Here is a 16,363-nt window from a genome sequence, read left to right as displayed (position 1 = left end):
AAACTTCTGAAAATAAGTCTTCTGTCTTTAATAGTCCCAGCTAATGCTCTGGGAGACTGAATGTGAATATAGTGCCAAATTCTGATCCTCAAACAGTCAACAAATATTTCCAGTAACTTCAAATGGATCAGCATTTGACTCCTAGGACCAAATTCTACTCAGTTACACCAGTGTAAATACAGAATAAATCCACTGATGTCAGTGGAGGTAGCCTGGATTTACTAGTGTAATGAGCCTGAATTTTGTAACTGAGAGCATGCTATGACCCATAAGGATAGAGACCAGTATATGAATGTCTACTACTGGTCTGTTTGACACAGGTTATAAATTTTGACACAATAATAAATAGGGGCTGGAGTTACAATTGTTCTTCAGCCATTGCTCTAAGGTTTGAAATATTTTTTTTTATAAGCTAGTATAAGGTTTTCAAGCAGTTTGTGTACATATTACTACTTATTTGTAGATTAAGGCCAGAAGAGACCATTATGGATGATTTGGTTTGACCACCACCTGAATGATGCTGTATGTGCCATTTTGTAAGTCTCTTTCTAAGAATATTGTACTACATTGTACCATGTTAAAATTACCGTAGATATGACATGCTTTAAGAACCAAAATGCTTTGAAAGTAAATTTGATTGTACTGTAAGTAACATACTTACATTCTAAGTTAATTTAAATTAACAATTTAAATAGGTTGTATAAATTGGAGAAAGGATGAACAAAAAAGGCAGGTGATAATTTCAATTCACCATTTTTTTTATAAGCCTTGCAAGTAGAGCTAACTTAGCTATTATATGAAAGAGCTCTTTCAACAGAGCAAAACAACAACTTGGTTTATTTTAAAAATTTGTAAGTGCGACTGTGCACGAGCTTCCTTCCTATTAATTTATTCAGAAGCTATTCCTCTGAATTACTGTAATTATGAAATAACAGATGCATTGTTTTAGTTTGAAGGTCTCCATTAAAATTAATGAGGGAAAACTCATGACTATCTATGCAAGTGTATAAGCTGCTTAGGTCTGATTGGTGAAAAGTTTCTCTCTTTCCTGATATGTCTGCCAGTCAACATTCTGAATCCTCCGGAAGGTGTTTTCCAGATTCAGACAGAAATTAATACTGTACTTTGACCCTGCAAAAAACAAATTAAAAACTTAAAAAAACAACCCCACACCTACTGGCAAATCCACAGTACAAGGGTATTCACAGTGCAGTATAGATGTATACAGCCAGAGGTTTTATTATAGTACCATATGTTTTACAACATATAGGAAGACACAATCCCTGCCTTGAGGAGTTTACAATGTTTTAATCCCACAGTCGGATCTGCAGGGGAGGACCCTTGCAGAGCCCCATTAACTGACTAGGTTTTTAAAAATTCTAAATATGTAAGCTCTTTGGGGGCAGGCCTGTCTTTCTTCTTGTGTTTGTACAGCATCTAGCACAATGGGATCCTGGACCATGAGAGGGACTCCTGGGTACCAATGGAATACTGCTAATAAATAAAAGGATTGATTCCGTTTTGTTCAGTATCATTTAAGAACAAAATAATGACTTCATCAGGGCTCTGTGTGAGCACAAGAGTCTAACTGCAGGCCTAAATAAAACAAAACATAGTTGTCAGACATCAGCCCCTGGTGGGGAAGGGACTGATGACAAGGATGAGGCCTGAACCAGTTGTGATAGCATCATTTTGGGGCTCTTTTACATCCCAGCTAAGCCAAAATGATGCTGCCCTTTCAGTTCAGTGAGGATATCAAAGGAAACCAAATGAATCCTTTTGTATTTGTGAATACAACCCGGTGAGCATCACTCTCTTATACCAATTAGAGGCTACATGGTATTTTCATCTGGTTCTACCATCTTCCTGCCCAAAGCCGAAGTTTCAGTAACTGAAGAGGCAGCAACAATTAAAAAACCAAGACAACCCCCTGCCTCCCACCCTAAACCACGTATTCCTGCCAAACATTAAACTACAGCCAGGGCAGCAGCAAAGCCAGGGCCTTGCCTTCCACCCCTTGTGTCCCGCACACCCTCCTCCTCCGAGACACCCCCCCCCCCCTTCCACGGCTTATTTCCAGCCTGCAGCTGGGGAAGCCCAGAGCCAGTCGTTGCAGACGACAACACCCCCGCTAGCAGCGGGCTTGGGGTGGGGAGACTCTCGCACGATGGACGCGGGAGGAGCCTCTTTAATAGCGGCTTTCGCTGTCTGTCAAGGGGGTGGGCGGGCGCTTCGCGGAGCTGGAGTGTGGTACCTGGCGGAGCGCGGCTCTCCTCAGTGAGTCAAGGCTGCCAGTCCCGGGAGGAGGAGCAGCGCCCGCGCGTGTGATTTTTTTTTTGCCCCACCATCACCCCTTCCAGCCGACCCCGGGGGACCTTAGCAGCAGCAGCAGCAGCAGCAGGAGCCTCCAGCTCCCCTGCAGGGACTTGCCTTCTGGAGAAAGTTTGCTTTTATTTTATCCGCCCCCCCCCGCCCCCCCGCTTTTCTTGACCCCTCCCAGGGCAGCAGGCTCCTGCCCCTGCCAACGCCGCAGCTGGCTCGCGCCGGGGGCTTCGGGGCGGGCTGGCGAGCCGCGCGTGTCCCACCGCGGGGCTGGGCAGCGGGGGCTGCTCCGCGCGCAGCCGGCGGCTCCCGGCCCTGAGTCCCCGCGGGCTGTGTGAGCGGGGCAGCGGCGGGGCGCGTTTGCTGCCTGTGGGGGCGGGAAGCCGCCCACCCCCACCCCGGGCGCACACCGGTTGCACCTGAGCTGCCCCGTCCTCCCCCCCCCCCCCCCGCATTACCACCGCAGCCCTTCCTCGGGGTCTGCCTGCGCGGCCGGGGGAGGGGGCAGAGAGTGACCATGCGAGAGAGAGGGAAGGTTTAACCCCCTCGCCTCCCCCCCCCACACTCATGAATTAACTCCCGAGGGGGGGAGCAGCAGAGCCCGGGGACAGAAGGAGCCGGGCATCCCTCGTCTGCCTCAGAGGCGAGCCAGCAGCAGCCGCAGCAGCACCCGGCTGGGAGCGATGCCGCTGAGGCTCGCCTGGCTTTGGTGGGGGGGGCTGCTGTGCAGCTGCTGCTGCTCCCCGCCGCCGCCCGCGCTGCCCCTGCTGCCCGCCGCGGGGGCGCTGCTGGCGGACGGCAGCAGGGAGCAGTCGCAGCCTCCAGCCTCCACCTCTCCGGGATTCCTCTACCGGCGCCTCAAGTCGCACGAGAAGCGGGAGATGCAGAAGGAGATCCTGTCAGTGCTGGGGCTGCCGCACCGGCCCCGGCCGCTGCACGGGCTGCAGCCGCGGCCGCCTCCTCCCCAGCAGCAGCTGCTGCCCCCGCCGGGCAGGCTCAACTCGGCTCCTCTCTTCATGCTGGATCTGTACAATGCCCTGTCCAGCGAGGAGGAGCAGGGGCCGGGGGCAGAGCGCCGCCGCCTGCAGCCCCCCATCGCTCACACCCTGCAGCGCAAGACCCTCATCCCCCAGCCGGGACCCAGCGGCGGCTCCCCCTCGGCCAGCTCGCAGGACAGCGCCTTCCTCAACGATGCGGACATGGTCATGAGCTTTGTGAACCTGGGTGAGTGTCAGGCGGCCGCCTGGGGCAAGGGGCGGGCCAAGGGGGAGACGTGATCTGGGCGGTGGAAGCAGGTGGCATCGGAAAGTGGGCACCGCGCGAGAGCTGGGGGGGCAGAGCCAGCCGTCAGCCGCATTTGGAGGCTCTTGGGTGTGAATCCGGGATAAGAACATCGGTGTGTCTCGGCGCTGGGCTGCGCTTCTCTCCGGGGTGGCGGAGATCTTACCGGAGCTGACTCAACTTCTCCCTAGCAATCGCTAGACGGCCCCGCTGCTTAGACACGGTACTGGCCCTTTACTGCATCCCAGGGCAAGGTGTTACCTGAACCTCTTACAAGCACCCGCTCAGCGCTCCCTGGGATCTGCTCCATGGTGGGCTCTCCCTCTTTTGCCCCTGCAGGAGAGCACTCACCTAGCACTTTGCATCTTCAAATGCTAATTAGTTAAGGGCAGCAAAACATTCAGTGACTGTGAGTTGGTAGGGAGAGGCGCTTTTTCGTTGGTTTGTTTGTTTGTTTGACAGTTTTTGCCTGGAGCAGGAGAGTCAGGCTTGGCTGTCTGTTGTACATGTGAATGCGCACACATACGCTGCCCCATTTATTTATTTATTTTGCAGTGACGTCCTGGATGGATGAATGTGTTGATTCTTGAGGAAACCAATGTTTGTTCCCAAGTTACTGTTTAGTTACAGCCGCCTACATGAATATGTTTTCAGGGATCAAAGCAAAAAAACAAACACAACCCCTTCCCCCCCAAAAACCCAATTGCCCATCATTTGCTATATTGAATGTGCACTGTGTTACTAACATAGGATTGTAGCAGATAAAGGTGGAAAGGTTCTAACAGATCATTGAATCCATCTCACTTCAAGTGCACAGTATAGTCCCCAGAGAAATGAGGTATTATTAAAGTGATGCTGCACTTGATATAATCCAGAAGGCCAAATCATAATTATTTTCAATTCAATAAGATTAAACAGGCCTTTGCTATTTCACTTAATTTTGAAGATGATTTTCAAATTACATTTGGATAATCTGATACATGCACCAACTTGATGATTAACTTTTTCCCCTCAGAGACTTGTTTGCTGTTGGTTGGTTGTTTTCAATAAGTGCAAAATAATGTGAGGTGGAAGGACATAAGATACCCTTAAAGTTTTGGACAATTTAAATCACAGTTTAGGACAGCTGTTCCAGTAGTAGAATAGCAAGGGTCATTCTGCAGGTTAGGATTGCGCTGGCAGAGCTGTGGTGCACGTCTGTATAACACTTGCCCATCCCCTGAAAGTTTTTGGCCAGTGATACAACAAAAGTGACAGACTAGAGTTGTATGGACACTGAAATTCAACACCATCTTTTCTAATAAAAACAAACAGAATTGAGTTATACCTGTAGTCTTAGGCCTCAAATAACTAAATATCGCTTATTATCATTTCACATCTATATTATGATAGTGTCTAAAGGCCCTAATCTGGATTGAAACCACTTTGTTTTAGGTGCTGAACAAGACATAGTTAGATCTGACTGTATGAAATATATGGTAGTCAATTGCACCCAAATTGTGGCAGGAACCAGCGGTATTGCACAGGCAGTGCATGCATAGTCCTGGAGCAGGAGCAAAGAATGGCTTGACTTGCTCAGCAGTGATCCCTCTGTTTGGTTATAAAATGCTGTGGTCTGGCTATGAAGAGTACCAGTCCTCTGCCAGAAGAATGCTGACTGACACTTGGGAACACAATAGGAAGATATATGTAATGGGGAGATGCTAAAATACATTTTGTTAGACATCAACCTTATTTTTAAACAGATCTCATTTTCATAATGTTATTAATGTGCCATGCACGAAAGAGAGAATTTTCAATGGAAAAACAGAAAACACTTGTTAATAAGTTTTATACAGTGGAATGCAACTCTAAGGAACTGATATAGTGAAACTCCATTTAATGTGAAGAAGAATGAAACACCAATATTATTCCAATACGATAATGTGCAAAGTGATTTCCATTTTAATGAAGTTCTGTAAAGTTTAGACTTCACAGTAAGATGGTTCAATGTCATCTTAAAATAAATGTTTTGATAAATGTTGATTCTAGAATTAAGTAGCAGAACTATGACTCTTATCCAGGAAGAGATTGCTTCAGAGATTGTGTTGTTGAGCATTCCACAAGTTTCCTAATCTATAGCAATGATATTTTATCTAAAATTTAAAAATGTAGCTGTCAAACTATTACCACAGAAAGGTACATGTGTTTTTTGAATCAAGGCCTGGATGATGCACGCTTATAGAAACTCTTGGGCCAAAGTTAGATGGAAAAATCAATGGGCTTAAGACCGTGGAGTTTCTGCCCCCTTATGTGATTGCTTGTCAGAGTTTGGCCACCAAAGGAGCAGGCAGTGGGCATGGCCTTAAACTCTGGATGCTCTGAAATTGGTGGGGAAATTCTGTGGAACCTTGGGCAAATATGCAGTGGCTCAGAGCTTCCCCGCCACTCTCTGCCTGCCCAGTTTGCTTTGGCAACACTGTCAGCTGCCAGGGCATTCCCAACTATTGCTGGCTCTTTTCCTTGCCACTAGGGTTCTCGAGGGCATATAGCAGGAATGTGTGTAAATTAATGAGCACAGGGTTATTTTACTCTAGGAATTCCAGGAGAAGGATACTGTGGAGAGTAGCGCTTTTCTAGTTCCATCTACTTTCCAACCAGCGGGGCTTCTCCCAAACCCACAGAAGCCTGACTGCATGTAGTTCAGGCAGGTGAGCTTTGCGGAATAGAGGGGAGGATGCCACATTGCTGCCACCACCTTATTTTTATACATTTTGGCTTATGGGTTTGGTCCTGCAAGGGGCTCACCAATTCCCAGAAGCGTTGAGCACCTGCAACACTTATTGACTTCAATGGGCACTTTGGGCAAGTTGTTTAGCACTTTGCTGGATAAAGCCTTTGGGGAAAATTATTAGAGAGATTGATACTCCCCTCTGTACAGTAAAAGCACTGTTTTCTGTTGTGAGCCAAAGCATTCATTAGGTTCAAATCAGTTCAAATAATTTGGATCCAGACACTTACATAATGACCAGGGGAAATTATTCATGTAATATATTGAAATAACAGTTAAAATGCTAGCTATGGGTATCAGGAAGTATGAATCAACATTAGAAATTTCTCACCAACATCCAAGTTGCTAGTCATAAAAGATAATGACACTTATAATCATTGTCTGTTATTAAACTGTTCATAGATCAACAGACTGAGATTGAGCAATTGGTGTTGCATTTATTGCCTCTTGGGATGTCTTGGTCTCTTGCAAATGTACTAATGTCTACTTTTTTCAATTGAATGATAATTTATAATGCAAAATAACAGGAAGCTTACTGATATAGCATAAGATAAAGACAAGTTCTGATGGGAGAAAGACAAGCCTGAATTGCTGCTTATGAAAATGGGTATTGGTATGGTATATCCTAGGAAAAAGCAGCAAAAATGTACAGGATTTCAGTGTCTTTCAGTGCTCCTATGAGGTATATACCAAAAAACTGCCAAAACTCATAGTTGAATTCTCTTCACCTGCAATCACCACCAAAATGATTTTCCTGGTACTTGCATGTGATCAGGACTCCAATGAGTGGATGCTGACTAAATAGAAAGGTTACTTTTCATAGAATCATAGAATCATAGAATAACAGAGTTGGAAGGGACCTCTGGAGGCCATCTAGTCCAACCCCCTGCCCAGAGCAGGACCAATCCCAGCTAAATCATACCAGCCAGGGCTTTGTCAAGCCTGACCTTAAAAACTTCTAAGGGAGGGGATTCCACCACCTCCCTAGGTAACGCATTCCAGTGTTTCACCACCCTCCTAGTGAAAAAGTTTTTCCTAATATCCAACCTAAACCTCCCCCACTGCAACTTGAGACCATTACTCCTTGTCCTGTCATCTGCTATCACTGAGAATAGTCTAGATCCATCCTCTTTGGATGCACCTTTCAGGTAGTTAAAAGCGGCTATCAAATCCCCCCTCATTCTTCTCTTCCGTAGACTAAAGAATCCCAGTTCCCTCAGCCTCTCCTCATAAGTCATGTGTTCCAGTCCCCTAATCATTTTTGTTTCCCTTTGCTGGACTCTCTCCAATTTCTCCACATCCTTCTTGTAGTGTGGGGCCCAAAACTGGACACAGTACTCCAGATGAGGCCTCACCAATGTCGAATAGAGGGGAACGATCACGTCCCTCGATCTGCTGGCAATGCCCCTACTTATACACCCCAAAATGCCATTGGCCTTCTTGGCAACAAGGGCACACTGTTGACTCGTATCCAGCTTCTCATCCACTGTCACCCCTAGGTCCTTCTCTGCAGAACTGCTGCCTAGCCATTCAGTCCCTAGTCTGTAGCGGTGCGTTGGATTCTTCCATCCTAAGTGCAGGACTCTGCACTTGTCCTTGTTGAACCTCATCAGATTTCTTTTGGCCCAATCCTCCAATTTGTCTAGGTCCCTCTGTATCCTATCCCTACCCTCCAGCATATCTACCACTCCTCCCAGTTTAGTGTCATCCGCAAACTTGCTGAGGGTGCAATCCACACCATCCTCCAGATCATTAATGAAGATATTGAACAAAACCGGCCCCAGGACTGACCCTTGGGGCACTCCGCTAGATACCGGCTGCCAACTAGACATGGAGCCATTGATCACTACCCGTTGAGCCCGACAATCTAGCCAACTTTCTACCCACCTTGTAGTGCATCCATCCAGCCCATACTTCTTTAACTTGCTGACAAGAATACTGTGGGAGACCGTGTCAAAAGCTTTGCTAAAGTTGAGGAATAACACGTCCACTGCTGTCCCTTCATCCACAGAACCAGTTATCTCGTCATAGAAGGCAATTAGATTAGTCAGGCATGACTTTCCCTTGGTGAATCCATGCTGACTGTTCCTGATCACTTTCCTCTCATCTAAGTGCTTCAGAATTGATTCCTTGAGGACATGCTCCGTGATTTTTCCGGGGACTGAGGTGAGGCTGACCGGCCTGTAGTTCCCAGGATCATCCTTCTTCCCTTTTTTAAAGATGGGCACTACATTAGCCTTTTTCCAATCTTCCGGGACTTCCCCCGATCGCCATGAGTTTTCAAAGATAATGGCCAATGGCTCTGCAATCACATCCGCCAATTCCTTTAGCACTCTCGGATGCAATGCATCCGGCCCCATGGACTTGTGCACGTCCAGTTTTTCTAAATAATCCCGAACCACTTCTTTCTTCACAGAGGGCTGGCCACCTCCTCCCCATGCTGTGCTGCCCAGTGCAGTAGTCTGGGAGCTGACCTTGTTCGTGAAGACAGAGGCAAAAAAAGCATTGAGTACATTTTCTTTTTCCACATCCTCTGTCACTAGGTTGCCTCCCTCATTTAGTAAGGGGCCCACTCTCTCCTTGGCTTTCTTTTTATTGCCAACATACCTGAAGAAACCCTTCTTGTTACTCTTAACATCCCTTGCTAGCTGCAACTTCAGGTGTGATTTAGCCTTCCTGATTCCATTGCTACATGCCCGAGCAATATTTATATACTCATCCCTGGTCATTTGTCCAATCTTCCACTTCTTGTAAGCCTCTTTTTTGTCTTTAAGATCAGCAAGGATTTCACTGTTAAGCCAAGCTGGTCGCCTGCCATATTTACTATTCTTTCTACACATCGGGATGGTTTGTCCCTGTAACCTCAATAAGGATTCTTTAAAATACAGCCAGCTCTCCTGGACTCCTTTCTCCCTCATGTTATTCTCCCAGGGGATCTTGCCCATCAGTTCCCTGAGGGAGTCAAAGTCTGCTTTTCTGAAGTCCAGGGTTTTCTGAACAGCATTGTCAGTGTTTTTTAAAGGTGTTGTCTTTTGACTACTGGTAAAGTAGTGACTACAAAAGAAATTGGAGTGTCCTTCAGAGTCATTTTAATAGAATCAGAAATATAAATTCTTCTGTGAGTGTGGATCCTATTGTAGGTGCTCACATGTCTCATGCATGCAAGATTAATTTTTTTTTAATAACAGTGTCCATCAGGAAATGCCTGCGCCCTGTTCCTTCTTCTCATGCTCCTGTGTGAGGGCACAGAAGGTGGAGCAGCCACAACCCTCCCTCAGATCCCTCTTACTGTCTGTGGCAGTGAGATAGAACCTGGACAGTGTCAGACATGTTACTTTTCTTTGAGCTTCAAACACCTCTACTAGACGAGTCCTGTGAAACAATTCTTCTTCACGCTCTTTGTTACATTTTATACATGTGGACATTCCAAAATGAAAGGGGAGGAGGCAAGGTTCAGGAGCAAAATGAGGAGGGGCACTGAATCTTCACATTTGTTGGCTGCTCTGGTCAAGCCCATTTCCTGGCCAGCTTTGATCTCTTTTTGGACTGTCTTGGACCCTTATGGCTGCTATGCCATGAAGGAGATTGTGGATGTCTTGTGCTGAAGCCACCTGGCTTTACGTGACTTTCTGCCGCTGGGGAACTGCACCAGGGTTTATGTTGGTGTAAGTCCTTGTTGAATCTAGTCCAGCACCATCAAAACAACAATATTCCTGCATTTAGTTTAAAATGTGAACATTGTACATTGTGTTTTTAACTTAAATAAGGGAAGAGAGATGCCCAGACTACCCATGTAATTGAGAGGGGTAGTTAGTGCTACGGAATCTTACATCTTTACTAATTTGAACAATTTAAGAAGTTAGAGCAAAGTATTCATTCCTTAAGAGAAAGAAGAAAGCCCCATTGATTATCTCTGCTGTTTCCCAAACAGTAGACCTCTTTAAGTATGATTAATCTACTACCAATAAGCACCTCTATTTGATTATTTATAACAATGAAGTTTTATTGTTCTACCATCACACAACAAATTTTATGTAACTGGAAACTATCTAACTCCAGGCAAATTGTCGACACTTGTGTAACCTTGTTGTTAAGAGCTGATGTAAAGAGCTGCACAAAAGTAGTCCATTTGCAATACCCAACATCAAGTTTTATTGGTTCCAGAAAACCCAGGAACTTTGCTACATATTCTTGAGCACTATCTAATTAAACCTTATCTACGGACTATTTACATATCTATTAACATAGAGCAGAGCACTCTTCTAATGAGAATAGCCTCAAATAATGAAATTAGTGCAAACCCCAGCTTGCTCTTGTCTATATGTAGGGGTCAGCAGTGATGTAGCTACACCAATAGCTGGCCACTGAGTACTGAACTGCAATTGTTCCCAATTTAGATTTCCTTCCAACTCCTTTTGCTTTTGCCATTATTAGGTGGCATGATTTGGGCTGATGCCATTATGGAGATGATTCTTAAATTAGTCATTTTTTACAATATGTTGGAATAATAACCTTCTTGTCAAGTTGCCTATCTGAAATTTACTCTTGGGTGGCTGGATGCAAGATTTGTTATGATGTGTCTTTTATAGGCCCAAATTTCTAGCTTTCCTGGCTTGTAGTTTGATAGGAGAGGTCTCTTGTTTGCTGTTTCCATTGAGAATCTTGGGATTGCTTGGTGGACTCAAGTGCAAGTTTTCAAGGAACTGTTACTTAAATAAGTGGCCTGATTTTTTCAGAAGTGTGGTCAAATTGAGTAAACGTGACAGAATCAAGCCCTAAGGTGGCAGTATCAGCCATCAGGAGCTGTTTCTTAACTCTACTCATTTATTAAAAATGGGCTTGATAATTGCAGTGCTATTGTTCATGGCTTTTGTGCTCTTAATATTTGTGACAATCAGAGTCCAGACGCCCAAAGGAGAGAACAGGGGATCTGAACCCCGAAGAATAAGCAATTGAATCAGCTGGCTGTATACAATGTTATTGTGTATAAATATATGTTAAGTAAGGTCTTTTATGGAAGTGAGTAATACTCTGAACTTGATGGTCATTAGGAGATGTGTACAGGCTGTGGTTATGCATGTGTATATATGTATAGAAAATTGTTATTGTAACCAGGGTGCAGCTACAGCATCACCTCACAGCAGTGTGGGGAAGCAATCAGGCAAGGAGGGGCACCTCCCAGTCTAGTTGTTTACATAAAACTAACTCCAAGCACGTAGCATTGTACAACCGAGGGAAAGTCAGTGGTAGACCATTAAAATTAACAGAAAGACATTGAACCTGAAAAGAAAAACTCAGTCCTGGAAAACTAAGGGAGGAGGGAGTTTTCCTCCTCTGTGTAACCATGAATTACCATGTCTGAGAGAAAGGAAAAAAACAAATTCCCTCCCCCTCTGACCTGCAAACCCTGTTAAAAGGGAAGAGGTTTGAAGTGAAGGCTAACCAGAAACTGAGGGCCAGCATCAAAGCGGGGTGCTGTCCCTGAAACACTGGATATCCTCTAGGACAGAAGCCATGCTAGAAAACTGTTCAGAGGCAGTAGGTAACTTGTATTAGAGAAGGGAATTTAGCTAACATAGAAGTGTAAAGCCTGAAGTTTTGTCTTTATGGTCTTCTATGTAACTTGTATGCATTTTTTCCTTATTATTTCACCTTTGAATCTGTGAGATTTATCTATTAAATAAACTTTTAATTTATTTTTACCTGAAGCAAGTCACTGTTGTGCAACCTGAGTGCAATGTGCGGCCCTGAGTGGATTGATGACTTGGGGGCAGGATTCACTCCTTCAGAGATGAATGATGAATCAGAAGAGAGAAGTCTGAGTGTCTGGTAGTTAAGAACTTGGAGGATGCATTTGGGGAGACATGAGACCAGAAGGGCTTATTGGGGTCATCCTGCAAGGAGTAAGTAGGTGGATGGAAGCCAAGATGAGACCTTCATGCTTGAAGGCTGGCTACTGGTATCAAAGTTCTGAGCTATAGCAGCAGAGCATTAAGGCACTCAAAGGAAAAGGCAGGCAATAACAGAACCCTTTACGGGGCTTGGTGATCCCCAATATTCACTCATATTGTAGTCCAAATTTACTGCTGACCTAACTCATATTATTCTGCAAACACTTTTAAAATGATCTACAAATTCTGGTTTGCCAATTCATGGGTCCATGTCTCCTGATTTGTCTGAACTGTCCATTTTTGACCTCCACGAAATCATTAAGGACCATTCTACTTGCTTGAGGCTTGTAGTGTTCAAGAACAGATTTTGATGTTTTGGTGGCCAGGCATTTTGTTTGGATTAAGCCTCTTTTTATTTGGGAGTATGTATAGGATCTAAGGCTGGGGCAGAGAGGTGCATGGTTATTTATTTATTTTTGGAGAGAGAATGTAAATATTTCCCCTTTAAATTACAGTTTGTGTTATATGGAGACATCTTGTTGCTTAACAGAGCTGCTGTCTGTGCATTCAGCGTTGCTTCCTTTGGTGACATAAATAAATGTTGGGGTAACATTTTCAGAAGTGTGTAAGTAACTTAGAAGTTGAAGTCCATTTCAAAAATGACTTGGACATATGTGGTCTGAACCAAAACCCATTGCACTCAATAGGAAAATTCCCATTGACTTCAATGAGCTTTAGATCAGAGCCTGAGGAGCCTGAATCATTCAAACACAATGAGAGACTTAGGGTCCTAAGTGTCTGAAACGGCACTTTTGGAAACTTTACCCTTTATCTGCCATCTCTGTAGTGATAGGTAACAGGAGCAAGTAGAACAGTTCTGACAGTGAGTGGAATTCTGTTCCCACAGAATTGTTAACCCAGTTCCAGTTGCAGGGCCAAATGCTACCTTCAGTTTCCTTTGCTCAACTCCAGTGAAGATAGTTAGTTACCGCTCTGCAACCTTATTGAGTTCAGTTTCACTGGGGACAGAAATGGTGGGATGACTAAGTCACCAAGGTGCTGGCAGCCATGGTGTTTTAATCCAATGTTGTCTGTACCTACTGTGAGCACAGTTAATCAACTCAGTGGTTTCCTGGAGCCCTTCCTATACTAGCACACTCACTGTGGCTAACAATGATAGAACTGAATTAGTGCTAGCAACAGGGGGATTTTTTTTTTTTTTTTTTTTTGCAAAAAAGTCTAGTGTAGACATAGCCTAAGTCAGGGGTATGGCACTCGATTTCAGTGGCACTCACACTGCCCAGGTCCTGGCCACCGGTCCGGGGGGCTCTGTATTTCAATTTAATTTTAAATGAAGCTTCTTAAACATTTTAAAAACCTTATTTACTTTACATACAACAATAGTTTAGTTATATATTATAGACTTATAGAAAGAGACCTTCTAAAAACGTTAAAATGTATTACTGGCATGCGAAACCTTAAATTAGAGTGAATAAATGAAGACTTGGCACACCACTTCTGAAAGGTTGCCGACCTCTGGCCTAAGTGTTCTGCAAATTGAAACAGTAGCTGTGTTTTTAAGAGTTTTGCACATGACTGTCTTGATCCAATGTAGTGTTAATCTCAAGAATACATTTCCCTATGAACTTCCCCTTAAAAACTTCCAGTGATATCACCTGATGTTCTGCACTAATGCCCAATATAACCAGAGTTCAGAACAGTTGGCTCCATATAAACTCAGAATATTGGTCGATCAAATATTTGTGTATAAATAGAATCATTTTGAAAATGCCTACTTAGAATACAGAAGCACAATGTTTGCAATCTGTGCAGTGTATAAATGTACTGTACAGCTTGAGTGGCTTTGCAAATTAATCAAGACAGTTTGAACACTTGTGCTGCAGGAATCAAGATTTGCCAGTATTAAAGAAGAAAGTGTTTTAAACAGTACTGCAAGGATGTATCATTTCATCTTTTTTCTAATGTTTCTTTTACAATAAGAAGACAAGAATGTATCAGTTATTTGTAGCCTCTGTGTAAACATAAGATATATTTAATCAAGGTAAAATCTTGCTTTATGAGTCACAATTTCTTTGTCATAAAGTACATTAAAAATTTATACAACATAAGTGTTCATATTAGTAGTATATTGCTTTATGCAGGTGCAGATGCATACTTATCTTGTCAGTTTCTTTGCATTACACTTGCCTGGCGTATACTATAAAGGTGTTAGACACTCTGTTTACATATGTGCTAAAGGGTGACATAATGTCTATTGAAGCAAAGTCACTGAGCTCCCAACTACGCTACAAGGAGCACTTAAAAATGAAAACAGATCAAAGCTCCGAGAGAGGTTGCGATATTCACAGCCATGAGCAAAGAGGTGTTTGAGAAAAGGGGCTCTAGTTTGTCTGAAACAGAGGTGCATAATTGCATGACTGTATCTCGAGAATCCCTTGAGTTTCCAGACTGTTTGAGATATGAATCTGTGAGAATAAATTTTTTAGCAGCAAATCCAAAAAGTCTGCTGAAAATTGTCCAAATAAATTAAGAAAAAGGTTAAATTGTAGCAAGCTCATACAAGACGAGAAATACTAGTCTGCCTGTCTTTTTATAGACTACATTATAGAAGTTGTTTAGAATTGGACACTCATTGTAGTGTGACTAATATTTTTCAGACATAGTGAAATGTCTGCAATATAGACCTGTGCCTTGGAATGAAGTAACAGTTGCTTTTTTAGTGCCATTTAAATGTGGTTTTGATCAGCAGAATTTCTCTTCTTGAGAAAGGTGGATTTGGATGTTACCAAATGAATATGCACAAATTAAAAGGGGTAGGGGGGTTGAAAAGGTAATTTTTTTGATATCACTTCACTGTAGATTTTTTTTCAGCACTGTTTCTTCCCTCCTACTGATTCCCATGATGCTGTTTCAATCCCATTTAATCTTGACAAAGTGTGTGTGTGTATTTAAATAATGAAAGAGAGAGAGACAACAGTTACCAATGCAGCATTACTATGCACATTTTATTTATACAGATTTTCATTATTGCACAACATTGACTGAAACGTCTCATCTAGCTTTGTGAACAAGGGGCTCCTCCAGAATGGACAACTTCTCCCTCAAGGCCTTGCATTATGGTGACCTGTCTTGAATGAGGAAGGCTAGATGAGACTCCCTTTGAAACCCATAAATAGGACATCTAGCACAGCCACTAGGTTGCTGTGGAGCAATTCCAGGCATTCCCTTTCCCAGGGAAATACCATGCTGTCACCATAATGCTCCCAGTCCAGCATGGACGGTGGAGGAAAAGGGATCAAACCTGTGTCTTTTGCATGGCAGCAAAGAATACTAAAGCATAGCGCTACCAGGCTAACTTTTATTTATTATTAATTATTATTATTTTACATCAATAATGGCTTTGGAAAAATAGAATTCCCAATCCAAGTTGCATATTTGAACTACAAAAGGGATGTGTATCTCTGTGTGTGTTTGGTTTTCTTTATAAGCATCTTCTTCACAATGAAGTTGGAACTGACCTAGTAAAGCTTCTGATCATCAAGAGTGCTGTCATTGTCACATTACATATTTAGCAGATTTGATTTTAATACAAAATACCACAAACACAGTTTTAAAATTTGGCCATTTTAATCAGTAGTTATGTATAGAAAAATGATATCTGAATGCCTAAGCATAGACTTGATTCCCAGACATAGAATATGAGTGCCTAATTTGGACAATGAAATTTGAAAATTGGAGTCTCAGTTGCAAAAAGGAATTTTTCGTCTCCCACAAACCCTCTACCCCTTCCATCCTCATGGCCATTCTTTTGAATGCAAAGTTACAGACCTTCTTAGTTAATTATTGTAACATCAAAAGTCTTTGACATGAAAGGGACCAAGCAGTGGCTATACAAGATAATGATTTGTTTATAACAATAATTTAAACAGTATATGAAAAGGATAAACATGCGTGTCCTGCCAACATTTGCTTTATGTTCTCTGTAAGCTTCAGTGATTGACTCTCTTGGCTTCCCCTTTCAAATGTTTCTCCCTTTAAAAATAAAACAAATTGCAGAGGAGAAAAATCTTTCATATTT

General features: G+C 43.4%; 1 protein-coding gene across 1 annotated transcript in view; it reads left to right on the top strand.

Moving 5' to 3' along the window:
- Positions 1 to 2,921: 2,921 nt before the first annotated feature.
- The window catches only part of BMP6 (bone morphogenetic protein 6), a 155,415-nt gene continuing 141,973 nt past the window's right edge, over positions 2,922 to 16,363 (top strand). Inside the window, exon 1 of the mRNA XM_074944904.1 lies at positions 2,922 to 3,546. Coding sequence (XP_074801005.1) covers positions 3,006 to 3,546 — 541 coding nt within the window. The 5' untranslated portion in view covers positions 2,922 to 3,005. The remainder of the gene's footprint in view (positions 3,547 to 16,363) is intronic.

The sequence above is a fragment of the Natator depressus genome, chromosome 2 (assembly GCF_965152275.1).
Source record: "Natator depressus isolate rNatDep1 chromosome 2, rNatDep2.hap1, whole genome shotgun sequence".
In the NCBI taxonomy this organism is placed as follows: Eukaryota; Metazoa; Chordata; order Testudines; family Cheloniidae; genus Natator; species Natator depressus.
The sequence above is the reverse complement of the archived record's forward strand: the minus strand, read 5'-3'. Positions and strand labels throughout refer to the sequence as shown.